Source organism: Epinephelus lanceolatus, chromosome 4 (assembly GCF_041903045.1).
Source record: "Epinephelus lanceolatus isolate andai-2023 chromosome 4, ASM4190304v1, whole genome shotgun sequence".
Classification (NCBI taxonomy): Eukaryota; Metazoa; Chordata; class Actinopteri; order Perciformes; family Serranidae; genus Epinephelus; species Epinephelus lanceolatus.
The window spans coordinates 16970344-16983581 of record NC_135737.1 but is presented as its reverse complement, the minus strand read 5'-3'; the positions used below and the strand labels follow the sequence as shown (position 1 = coordinate 16983581).

Genomic DNA, 13238 nt, shown 5'->3' with positions numbered 1-13238 from the left:
GATCAAGGTAATCATAATAGTATTCCCACTGGTTGGAAATAGTGGCAGTTGAGTTGTCCATTACAGCCATCATCTCATTTTGAACCAATGCTGCCTCATTCCAAAAAGTTGGTAGAGAAAAATGATTTCACCATGATGGAAAAACAAAATTGCTGTTGATTCTTCTTTCTAAAGATGGTCTTGTGTATTTCAGCAAGCTTAGGGAAAGCTGCCTCTTATCCTCACCCACGTTTGCTCAGCTCCAGTTGTTTTTCCTCGTGTCAGTTCTGCTGACTATATTTCAGCATATGCATGCAGTGTGCAGGTTTGGCCACAGGAGTTCATAATAGAGCCATTCAACAGGGTGAAAGAAAAATACTGAAGGAAAATGAAATGGGTAGGGCAACATGAATAATGAAAATAGGCTACCTAATATAGCGTCCTAGTGCTTTGCTTGCAATTGATGAGTGGGCCTAATGAGGTGCACTTGTATTATTGTAGTCATTGTCTTTTGATTTTCAAAGCTGACCCTGCATTACTTCCCTAGTCAATAAAAAGCAAATTAATTCTTCCGATAATCCTGAAGGCAGCATTATCTGTGACATCAGACGTTGACGGACGCACACGGAGTGGAACCGCGAGACTAGTGGCACCTCCTAGCACAGCATAGAGCTTTGACTAGCAATGTGACAATAAAAACAGAGCCCGTCAACGTCGCTGTTCATGTTGTTAGCTAACGTTATATAACGGCACATGGTTATGATTGGGTAGAGTAACAAAATAGAAACGTTCGTCAGCCAGCTTTTAATACAACAAACCATTATGGATGCAGTAAACGCGTTCAACATGGAGGTAAAGTTTGCTTGTCTTGTCCAAAAAGCTAAACCCGAATGCTAACACGAACGCTAACGTATGTCAGTTGCTGTAACGTTACATTAACGCCAGCTAATATGTTTGATAGCTGAGCTAGTGGTAATGTATTCTAACGTTACTGAAGAAAACGAATTGGTTCGTTATGGGGGAAATTGTTTGCTTAGTTGAACGCGATCGATTAAAAAGTAAACATTGCTTGATTGGATTTGTTAGCTACTAGCTTAGGCCCCTGGTAACGTTACATTAATTTTGCAAGGCCCATGATTTCAGCTAACTGCTAACTTGCCACTGACTGCACGATGAACCCTCTGTAGTTATGTTAGAATAACAGCTATCTCTGTAGCCCTGTATCTCACTCCCATAGAATTAATTATCTGTCATGCTATCAATATTTATAATTACGCTGTCGACTCACCAGGTAATGTTAGCATTGCTACCAACTGCTTAATACGAGGAAGTTCAGTGTAACGGTAGCATAACGATATTAACGCACAATGTATCGTCTTGAGTTAATTATATGAGTCGTAACTATATGAGTACGTGTTATTTCATTTATGCCACTCGAGGACTCCGGTGTTGCACCGGACTGTTGTCTTGTCTTGCAGTGTTTTTTGAATGTGTGTATCGTTGGTGTTGGGACATTGCCATACAGGGTCTGTAATTTGGTGCTATTTAACGTACGTGCTGCTTTGAAGACTTAATACGACACTTTCAAAGACAAACCTCGTGTATCTATCAAGGTATTGCACATGCGTAAAACGGGACTACTGGTCACAGGTATTAAAACCAAAGACTATTCATCTAATAGTGTTTTACACATCTGTACATGTATGTAAATGAGCTTGGGGTAATCGGTAAACGTTGTCTAAGAGGTACTTTCATAAACATAAATCCACTTTCCTTAATCACAGACGGTTGAACAATGTTACAGTCTAGAGTGTAAGTTGTTAACTTTTCACAACCCAAGTGAAGAACAGAGGGGTATTCCAGGTAGGAGGTTCAACAAACTCTGAGTCTATCCCTGAACTCTGAGTTGATTTACCCTGAGATGGGAAACTCTGAGTTACCGGTTCCAGAACAGCTGATCTGAGTTAGTTCAGTCAACTCTGAGTATGTTCACTCTGAGTTAAACCGACAATAAAAAGCCATCATCAATTGAGCTCCGACTCCACGATTCACCATGGCAACAGATAAAGAAAAGACAGCGCCTCTATTTTAATCCAGTGGATGTTGAGATATTAATGCACGTGTAGCAGACGGTGCACGTTTATCTTTAAAAGAAGAGCCTGAGTCAGAGCAAGGAAAGTGTAAATAAGTTAACCATAAAGTTAATAAAAAAGTTTTTTTAGTGTTGTCCGTTTATTCATCATTTATCAGACTTACATTTCCTTAATGAAGATAAAGTGGTGGAATCTGACTGTGTATCAGGCTGTCGAGACATTACATTATATTAATAATATATAATAATATATTTGTTCAGATTTAATCTAATGGGGAAAAACACAGGAGGCAGCAACTGAAACATAGTAAGATTTAAAACATATAGGCTAGGCTATAGATCACAGACATAAAGACATGGCTGTAAACTCATAGTGTGACCCAGTAATAATATGTTTGGTGATTTGCACTTGAAAAGATGTTGAGGTTAAAATACAGTAGATTTTAAAATGTTGGACATCTATTTGTATCTTGATTCAACAGCATTCAGTGACTTTATTTCAGCTACAAATGTAGTAAATTTAAAGACACTGAAATGCTGCACCATTGTTCACTCAGAAATATGAACATATAATCCCCAATATTAGGCTATAGGAATTATCTTCCATCAGTGCAACCAATGACATCAGTGATAGAGATCATTAGTCATTGATACTACGTGTCTAAAGCTTCATACCGATTTTTAAAATTTAAATAATTAGACCTACACATTATGTGCAATAAACATTTGGGAGCTGCTCTAACAGACTGACAGTCTGATCCTTGTGCAGTGTTATAAAAAATAATAAATATAAAAAGGACAGAGGTTTGATTCTGAGCTGAGGGTGAATTCTCGCTGCGTAATATTTGAATGTTAAGACAAAAACCGATGTCCAAAGAAATGATTGATGTGCATAAATTCAGTAACTTAAGACAGTCCTGAGTAACAAACTAATATCCAGCAGGATTTAGACTGTGACAGACGGTAAATCTCCGTTAATGAATGCGCTTCGATACAAGCTTTGACACGGACTGAATGAATGAGGAAATGAAACAGCGTGTAAGAGGGAGGAGACAGAGAAAAACTCAGGGTTTATTGAAGAAAACCTGTCAGCGAGCAGGTTATGTTCACAGAGTCTGTTTGCATGGTGATTGACTCAGAGTTTCAGTCACCTCTCTTTCTGGAACGGATAACTCAGAGTTTCCCTCATCTCAGGGTTAACTTACTCTGAGTTTTCACATAAACCGCTTTCTGGAATACCCCCCAGGAGTTCTGTTTTTACCTACATCAAATAGTCTGTGAAAATGCAGGGTTATGAAAACGCATGCAGTGCATTAGTATGTGGAAAAATCTTGTTTATGATATCTTTTTTCTTAATTATGTTGAGTTTGCCATTACTGCGTTTTCTATGATGTGCTAGTGGGAAATGGCTTTATGTTACTGTAGTTAAGTGGTGTCTGTGTTGCCTGTTTTGATATAAAGCAGGACACTGTGTTTCCCAATGTTATTGTGTACTGGCATTCTTTATATTAAAACTAACTGATGTAATTCTTTTTTGAAAATCAATCAGTTGTTCTCCATGATTGACCTGAAGCCTCCAATATCCCGTGCTAAGATGATGTCTGTAACAAAATCAGCCATCAAAGCTATCAAGGTAAATCAAACAATGTCTGAATTTTATTGTCATAGCAAGGAGTGGCTAATGCAAGTGGTGACTCTGGGATGATTTGATTGAGTTGTTTTTGAATGAAACACTGTCATTACAACCGAAGCGTTGTGACATGTAATTTGCACCTTGGGTTTTGTGATATGCAATAGAAATTGGAAAAACCTATTTGTTTTAGCAATATCTAAGACAAATATATCTATCTTTCATGCAAAAATCTTTGATGCCAGACAATGTGATGCTTATTTTAATGATTACAGAAATCCTGTAGTACATGAGAATTTTATTATCACGATTTTTCATTGCTCTCTGGTTATACTTTCACATTATTAAAGTATTATCTAGAATACTGTGACTGATATTATTTTGTATCTTTTATTAGCTTTACAAACATGTCGTACAGATTGTTGAAAAGTTCATCAAGAAGGTATGTGCAATGGAGCCTGTTACTGTACACTACATACAACATTTAAGTACAGAGTGCACTTTACAAGTGCAATTTTTAGTGAGACAATATGAATTAAGTGTATTTTTTTGTTTGTTTTTGTGCATTTTCAATAGTGCAAGCCAGAGTTAAAAGTCCCTGGTTTGTATGTGGTGGATTCCATTGTCCGACAGTCAAGGCATCAGTTTGGTGTGGATAAGGATGTATTTGGGCCCAGATTCTTAAAGAACTTCACAGATACCTTCCAAAACCTCTTCCGCTGTCCAGAGGATGATAAGGTACTTTATGGTTGTGCTTGTGGCATTTTATTTAATCACAATGAATGATGATAAGATATATCTTAAGGGGTGGATTGCTTTTTTTCCAGAGCAAAATTATCCGTGTCCTGAACTTGTGGCAGAAGAATGGTGTGTTCGACATGGGCATCATTCAACCTCTGATGGATATGGCCAATGGAGCAATTGTAGGCTTACCTGCTCCGGCACTGGAAGGTAGAGAAACCAATACAGATCTCTCTGAGCAGTGTTTGCAACAATGCACTCTTGTGCTGATTGGGAGTTAAGAAAAGTGAAGTTGTAATTCATCCACTGTTTGATGAACTGCATGTAATGTCACGCAAAGACGTCTATCTTTTTGTTGTATCTAAACAGTTCCCCCTGACCCCCAACCTGAGACACAGCTTCCTGTCAGTAGTGCCCCAGTTGTGCCTGCTGTGCCTCAGCTACCCAGTCCTGATGCCTTAGCTGCTGTGGCACAGCTTTTTCAGTCCCCCCACGGTCAGGAGGTAAGCAATACATGGGTTTAAGTGCACTGTAATTTCTGGGTCATGGCAGGTAAAGGAACGTTTAAATTCTGAATGGCCCCTCCTTCTCCCTTATGTAGCTGCAGAGGATGCTCCATAACTTCCAGCAGGCAGATAAGACCCTGGCAGCCACCATCGGAAACAACATACCAAACCAACCACAGATGCCTGCGGCCCAGCTCAACCCATACAACGCACACACTGAAAAGAAAAGCTCTTTAGCTGAGGTAATGGCATATTCAGTCTCACAACATAACCTGCTGTGATCATATATACATTTTTTTTTCATTTACCTAACTGTGTAATATATGTATTTCCGTAGAAACTCCTTGACCGATTTGACTATGACGATGAACCTGATGATATAACGGCTAAAGAAGGAAGTGCCCAGTCACAGTGAGTAAACTATATTGAATATGTTGTGAATGCTGTCATGTAAGTGCAGGGCCAACTAAGGATAGACCGATACATCGGCCGGCCGATATATCGGGCCGATATTTGAGTTTTTTACTTGTATCGGCATCGGCCGATACGTGCGTGGGTTCGCGGATTTATTTTTCCCTGGCATGATTTACAGACAGGCATCCATGGGCAGCTCTGTGTTGCCGGAAGACCCTGCAGCGCACATGCAGCGAATCCTACTGTGTACAGTAGTTGTTGTTTTTTTTATGCTTCAGCTTAAATATTTGTTTATTTTATAAAGACATTACTGGAAGATTTAAGAGCACTGAACTCTTTTTTTTTATTTGAATGTATAATAATAATAATAATAATATTCTACCTGTTCTGCCTCAACTTTCCATCTTGTTTTAGTATTTTTTACTGTTCAATAAATGTTTCTTATTTTAAACTTGAGACCTGTAATATTTGTTATCATTGTGTCATTTTTTTTTATGTAAATTGAGGGAGCAAAAGCAGTATCGGCCCCAAATATCGGCTCAAGAAAATCGGCAGTCCATAATCGGTCATCGACTAAGGGTGATGGAAAAAAATCGGTATCGGCATCGGCCCTAAAAAATCCATATCGGTCTATCTCTAGGGCCAACAGCACAGCATAATTCTTTAGGTTAAGAGTGCGTGCGTGTGTGCGTGCGTGTGTGTGTGCTTTCTGCTGAGTTGAGGCAGGTTAAAGTCCCCCTCACATAAAAATGTGTGTTGCTTATTGTTCCTTCACTTTACTGTCAATGTGCAGAATGGTGTACTGTATGTCCAGACACTAGCAGACTGTTTTCACATTCATTAAGTGAAGGGGGAAAGAATGTCTTTGCTCTCCTCAAATCTCAGTTTAACCCTTGTTTGTTCGAGAGAATTTTGTGACATCACAACAATGAAGCTAGTCCTGGGGCCTGTATCACGAAGCGAGATCAACCTTTCCTGGGTTACCCAGACTTATCCTGGGTTGACTAACCCTAACAATGGCAATCAGGATAATCAGTATCACGACGCTGGATGTCAACTCGGTAACTCAACCCAGGGTAGCTTTATCAAGAGCCATGAACGCGCACGCAGCAGACCAGTCACAATCATGAAAGAAGCGCAGCGTCACTGAGCATCCTCACAGAGTGCCGTATGTGAGGGGAAAAAAAGTATTTCTCATGAGGATCAGAGATTAATTCTATTAAAATATGAGGAGGAGTAAAGCAACATTACAGAAAAGGCCAACACCGTGGCAGCTGCAGGAGGAGGAAACATGCGTGGCAACACATAGCGGGATGAATAATGTTTAGTTTTAGTTTAGATTAGTTTATTTGCACATAATGTTAAAAACAGACAGTATAAAATTTACAAGATTAAAAAAAGAAAAGTGCCGGAGAGGTTAGAAGCCACTAAAAGCTTATCGAAGAAATTCCCCTGTCAAAACATCAATGAAATCACATAATAGAGAAGAAAAAAAAACGAGTAAGGAAAGAAGAAATAGAGGAGGAGAGAGGGAAAAATCAAGACAAAACAAGGTAGCAAATAAAATTATGTGTAGGTTAAATTACTCATCACTGGTTCAAGTAGCTACAGTACCTGTATCTGTACATCTGACACTGATCACACCCTTGAATCCCATGAAATTAATGCTGCGCAGATGAATTGCGTGTATCTTAAAGCTGACGCCACAATTAAATCATATCAACACCAAATTGATAGTCTGAATAAAATCATCCTGATATTGAGCTGTTAGAAACTAACAGCTGTGCAAAATTATACCTAGTCTCCCCCTTTAAAAAACAAAAAGGAAAATCCCTCAAACACCATGAGGTGTAGACATGATAGGCTACTTTCCACATTTCCAGCAGCAAAGCGGTCAATTAGGCCCATTATCTTTAACAGGGATCATTTCCTCCAAAAAAACAAAATTGGCACTAATTAATGGTGCTATTAAGTGTCTGCAAATTATCAGTTTCTTTCTTGTGAAGGGGTGGGATGAAATTTTGACTTCTTTCCACTCGTTTTTGAACAATCTTTTCATTGTCTGTTGTTGCTTTCTTTTCTTTTTTAATGTTCAAAATAAACTTTCAAAATCAATCAAATTAATTAAACTTCCCGTCATGACTGGGCTGCATTTCTGTCAGCGGAGTCATTTTTTTCCGAACAGCTGATTGGCCAGTGGGTGGTGCTTTTTATAGGATCAGATTCAACCCTGAACTTACCCTACTCTGGAGCAGGATAGCCATTCAGAGTAAGTTACCATGGTGATCTACTCCGATAAGAACTGAACCGGCTTTGTGAGACCGAAAACCCAGGGTTAACCCTGAAGTTACCTCGCTAAGATATTAATCCTGCTTCGTGATACAGGCCCCTGGTCCAGTATGTAACTTAAACAAATGTGATGTGGAAATTTGAAGCCTCTTGTGCGATGACACTGAGAATGGGAGACATTTTTGTAGCCAGTAGATAAACTTAATTGATTCTGGATTTGTCAAGGATGTAGAAGGAGTAGATGTAATTTGAAGAACTTTTAACTAGGTAACCAAACCTTTTTTGGGGGGAGACCATATCACACAGAAAAGCCTCAAGGGCAAAAAAGCAAAACAGCACCCACAAGTGCCATAATTCACACCTCTTGTGCCAAGATTTACACCACAGAAAACCTTTTTTTTATTCATGTGTCTTTTTATATATATATTCATGTTATGTAGAAAACCAGTGGTTGGAAATATATCAGGTCATGGTAATAGGCCAGTTTCACTGCACATACTGACTTGTCAAAGCACAGGTAAAACTAAGAATGTTATTGATTACTCTGTTACATAAAAATGTCCTAGTAAGTCATACCACTGAGCCAGCATACAGAGCACCAAGTATGTAGAAGCAGAATCTAAAATTAATGGAGATCTTGGTGATGTTGTTAACCACATCTGTTTTCTTGCAATGACATGTCAAAATATCTGCTGTGGAAAAAGGCCCACAATTGTAATTCTTTTAGTGAAATGGTGTGCAATGGTATTGTCTTTGTAGATTTGTAACACCCAGACTGTTCTGTGTATATTTTGTCATAACAGAGGCATTCCTGAAAATGTGTTTAACCAGTTTCCTGGTCAGATGCCGAAAACCGAGAATGTTCATCCACATATGACGGGACAGCCTGGTATAGAGGTATTCATTTATAACTACATATATAAGCACTTAACTCACTCTCAGATATAGCAACACTGAAGTATAATACCAGTATGGATGAATGCTTCAAATTTTTGTGATTTTTAATATATAAAGGATCAAAAGTGTGTATCTGCAAGCTTTAGTTAAAACTGCACTTGCCACAGTAATTTTATCTTTTTTTTAACTATCTCCTGTGGCTGTCTCTTTGTCATCCCTCAGCACAGTGAAGGAATGACTCAAGGTGAACATCAGATGATGCTAGATGGATACCGTGCCATTAATGAGGCTTATTCACAATCACAGGTAAATCTTCACACCCGGTTTAGTTCAAGCTGATTAAATGTCTCTCCTGTGAGCGAAAGAAGAAGAAGAAGAAGAAGAAGAAGAAGAGCTTTCAGCTCAAGCCTTTTTTTGCATTTGAATGTCAACTTTTCTCTAAAAGTTAGTTTTTCTCATTAGTACAGTTGAAACAAGTCAAGGCTAGGTTACCTCAGTTGGCAGAGAACTTTCTGTGTTGTGCCACATTTGAATTTAAGGCCTGTGGTGTAAACTCTTTGAGTTGGTACCTTGAAAGCTCTGCTCATTAAGCATTAATATGGGAAAAATAAATGATCATGTTATCATTGTCTAACAGGGAAATTCAAGAGAAGACTCATCTAGGCGAGAGAGCAGACACAGAGGCTATGGCAGGAGATCAAGATCCAGATCTGGTTCACGGTAAGAGGCTGTGCTCATCACGGATAATTGTTTAGCGCTGTGGACTCAGTCAGATGTTGTTATCAAACAGAGTTCTGTTTGTCATAGTTTTTATTGGGGCACATTACACTTGCCAAAGCCTATGTTTTTTAAGAGCTTTTAATGTTGGAGTGGGCTAAGCAATCCTTTTATAATCTGTTGCAGTAGTCAGTGAAAGGGATGTGTATTGCCACTGATTTCCTGAATTGATTCGATTTTGATTCACAAGGTTTCGATTTGATAGCAATTCGACTGGGGATACTTCAGTTACAATACCAATTTTTGCTAGAATGTGAAAGAGATTCTCAGAGAACTAATACTGTTACACTGAAGTATAAGGAATTATTAAAAAATAAAAAAGTTGGATTAACAAATTCAGAACAATAAATAAAGATGAATAAATTCAGAACAGTATTAATACTGAATATTTTATAACTAATTGTTGTTTCTAGAGCAGCAACAGTAATATTGAATAAGCAAAGTCACAGTATAACCTCAGTATCTGACTGGAAACAAATCTAAACGTCAATAAAATAAATCATAGTCCTGACATCACAATACTGATTGAAGTATAGAACGAATTAAGAACACAGTCATCAGTCAGTATCAGTCCTCCTGTCCTCTTTGCTGTTCCCTCTGCTAGTGGGGAGATTCACTGCCTGCAGGTAACTAATCATTGATAAGTTTCAAGATACGAGGCAAACTGAGCTAAACCATTAGATATAAACAGTTGTTGTGTCAGCTTGTTGGTAACAATTTGCTATTAGCTGGAAAGAGTTCTGTGCTTGTTTATAACGTAATATTAGTGGCGGTGGATGAGAAACTGCGGACAAAGCAGACTGAAATACTGCTTTTCTTAATGTTTACATGTTTATGCCTGCTGAACAGGTTTATTGATAAAGTATTGACTCTTTACTCATGGAGATTTTATTGCACTTACAATAACAAGTATTGCTGTTGTCAGCCTAAGTTAGCCTCACTTCTCTGTCTCCACCGTGGCATCTGTACTCGGTGTTCATGTGTCTGTCTTTGTGCATAAAAGTGGCACAACAGCCTTGCCACACAGACAGCAGGAAGAAAAGCTGCTGCAGCATGATAATAAATTACACCAAAAGGCAAAAAAAGTAAGTGAACAGTTACAGATTAAAGAACCGGTAATGTTGGAACTTCTCAATACAATGGTCATTTATAATGTAGCGCCGGGGGGCCCATTTACTACTGGCAAGATTAGCGGGGTTAAAGCTTCACACATTCATGGGAAAAAAGCGTATATTAAAAGATCAGTCTTGGATTTTATTAATCAATATGGAGTCATTCAAATGAAGATTGTTTTGAAATGGATGAATCGATTATTTTAACCCAGCTTGAGTCATTGCATCCTGATGGTTAAATTACACATCAGAAAGAATGTAGTAATTAATGCAGGGCAAGCACTGGTGCTCTCAGTGTCTGCCTTGGACTCCCATTACTCAGTGTCATGTTGTCATGTCCATTATTTGATGTCAACATATTTCAGCTGGTTCAATCTATTGTGTTTCAGATCTCCCAGGAGAAGAAGATCAAGATCTTCGTCACGCTCAAGAAGGTCAAGGCATCGACGCTCAAATTCTCGCTCCAGAGAACGGCGCTGGAGATCTCGCTCTCGTTCTCAGGACAGGAATGAAAGAGAGAAGGACAGAGAGCGCAGACAAAAAGGTCTTCCCAGCATAAAGAGCCAGACACTCAGTGGTAAGTGCTACAACAGAAACTAAATTGTGAATGTCATGTATGATATTTACTAGTACACAGAACAACTGGAATCATGCCTACATGCAAGTCGCAGCATCTGCCTAAGCCTGTAGAGAGGGGCCACTTTAATTTAACAAGTGATCACTAAAATTAAACCTCACTGCTGTGTATCTGCAGAGGGCTACAGCACGCAATTATCATTATCAGTGGTTGTTGATGATATTTTTGGAGTTGAGAACTTTGATTGACTCATGGTGTTTTCATAGACTCAACCTGTATTTTGTATGGTTTATTCAATGGATTTTATTTCCTTGTGCATCCAAAAAAATATTGAATTTGTTTAATGTGTTCCTTAGTACTAATTAGTGCAAAGTACAAAAACCTTGTGCATGTCATTTCTCACACATGCTCTCGTGGAATTATAGAAGCATTACTATAACTGAGTAGATGTCCACTTAGTCATAGAACGCATTTAAAGAGCTTTATGCAGAATTGATTCTTTTTCAAAAAGTGGCATAAATATAGTAACCTGCCACAGCATTTTAAGGGGAAAGTAAATTGTATGCTTAAAAGGTGAGGTTGACTTCATGCACCATATATTTCACTGCCAGAATTAACACTACTTTTGGTGCATAATGCAGTAACACAAGTGTTATGATGGTGTTTTTTATTCATCAGCTGCATTTGTTTCAGTCATGGCAAAATTATGAGTGAGCACAAGATGGAAGACTTTGTAGTCCTCACTAATACCATAAGAAATGAAATTCCTCAGTATTGTGGTTACCTAAAAATAGGGACAAATACAATTTTTCTCCTACCCAATACTAATATTGATACCTGAACTTGCATAGCAGCCAAAACTATGTACCAATCCAATGTCATTGCAAAAAAAAAAAAAATCATAGCTCTGTACTACTACTACTACTACTACTACTACCTGTATGGATGTGAAATTACTGTTATCATTGTTGTATGGCATGGCTTTAGAAGATTGCTGGTGTTGAAATTGGTAACAACTTTTGGTAATGGCTAACGTTGCACTACATACCGGGAATCAATTTGCCGCGACGAAGAATTGATTTTTGAGACAACTTCTGTTTTACCTTGGTGTGAAACTACTTTGAAGTTAATTATTAAATCACTAATATCATAATGATGCATAGACTCAAGTACTCGTAGATAGCGGATCTAGCCTTTTAGGCAGTTTTAAGTATTTGCGATACTGGTATCAATAGCAGAACAACTGTTTAGTAAACTAAAAGTCCACTTCTCATGACACACCTAGTGTCAAGCATTCACATTTAAACAGACAGTGATGTTTAACACAACCTAAATCTGTTGCATGTTCCAAGCAGTTACGAATCTGAAATTTTTTTTTTTTTCTTTCTTTCTTTTAGTTTGCAGCACCACACTATGGGTTGGACAGCTAGACAAGAAAACTCAGCAGTCTGATGTGATGTCCCTTTTGGAAGAATTTGGCCAGATTGAGTCCATAAATGTAAGTTTGGACTATACACGTCAAACATAATGCTCTGTGGGCTCATAAGATAGGTAATGTAATCAAGAATTTCACTATTACCTTTTCTTTCTCTATGTCCAGATGATTCCTCCGAGGGGTTGTGCCTATATTGTTATGGTTCACAGACAAGATGCCTATACGGCTTTGAACAAACTCAGTAGGGGTTCATACAAAGTCAATCAGAAACCTGTTAAGGTACATAAACACAGATTGTTTTTTTTCCCTGTTTTATATTGTTCTGTGACCTGTTAGTGGTGATTGTTAACTTGATCATAGTTAATGTCATTCTTGCCTAGATTGCTTGGGCTTTGAACAAAGGTATAAAGTCAGCACACAAAAAGTTCTGGGATGTGGAGCGGGGAGTTACCTACATCCCCTGGAGCAAAGTCAAAGTTGAGGAGTTGGAGAGCTATCGAGAAGGGGGTATGCTGGACACAGAGACACTAAATCCAGGTAAACACTAACCTTTTCCTTTAGGATGGCTCAAATGTACCTGCCACGGGATAATAGAAACTGTTTTCTAACAATGTCATTGTATTTTCCATTGTGCACAGAGTGGAATCATGGCAAGGACCTCAAAAAGCAGGCAGCTGTAAATGGGGCTCTGGAAAGTGTACCAGCAGATGGAACTGTCACTGCTCACATTCAGGTAATGCTAATACAGTCTTTAAACAACTTTTTTTTTTCAACAGTTACAAGTGCTGA

The 13238-nt window shown here is 38.4% G+C and overlaps 1 protein-coding gene across 3 annotated transcripts in view; it reads left to right on the top strand.

Annotated features, from left to right (window-relative positions):
• Positions 1–588: 588 nt before the first annotated feature.
• LOC117259548 (SR-related and CTD-associated factor 4-like) overlaps positions 589–13238 on the top strand; it is a 37707-nt gene continuing 25057 nt past the window's right edge. The window contains exons 1-16 of one of the 3 annotated variants that reach the window (XM_078166953.1): positions 589–831; positions 3621–3704; positions 4099–4143; positions 4278–4439; positions 4529–4652; positions 4812–4945; positions 5044–5190; positions 5286–5359; positions 8455–8548; positions 8771–8854; positions 9186–9268; positions 10827–11014; positions 12412–12512; positions 12615–12728; positions 12830–12986; positions 13088–13182. In XM_078166953.1, coding sequence (XP_078023079.1) covers positions 802–831; positions 3621–3704; positions 4099–4143; positions 4278–4439; positions 4529–4652; positions 4812–4945; positions 5044–5190; positions 5286–5359; positions 8455–8548; positions 8771–8854; positions 9186–9268; positions 10827–11014; positions 12412–12512; positions 12615–12728; positions 12830–12986; positions 13088–13182 — 1716 coding nt within the window. In that variant the 5' untranslated portion in view covers positions 589–801. The remainder of the gene's footprint in view (positions 832–3620; positions 3705–4098; positions 4144–4277; positions 4440–4528; positions 4653–4811; positions 4946–5043; positions 5191–5285; positions 5360–8454; positions 8549–8770; positions 8855–9185; positions 9269–10826; positions 11015–12411; positions 12513–12614; positions 12729–12829; positions 12987–13087; positions 13183–13238) is intronic. The other 2 variants (XM_033630923.2, XM_033630922.2) reach the window with 2 other exon arrangements.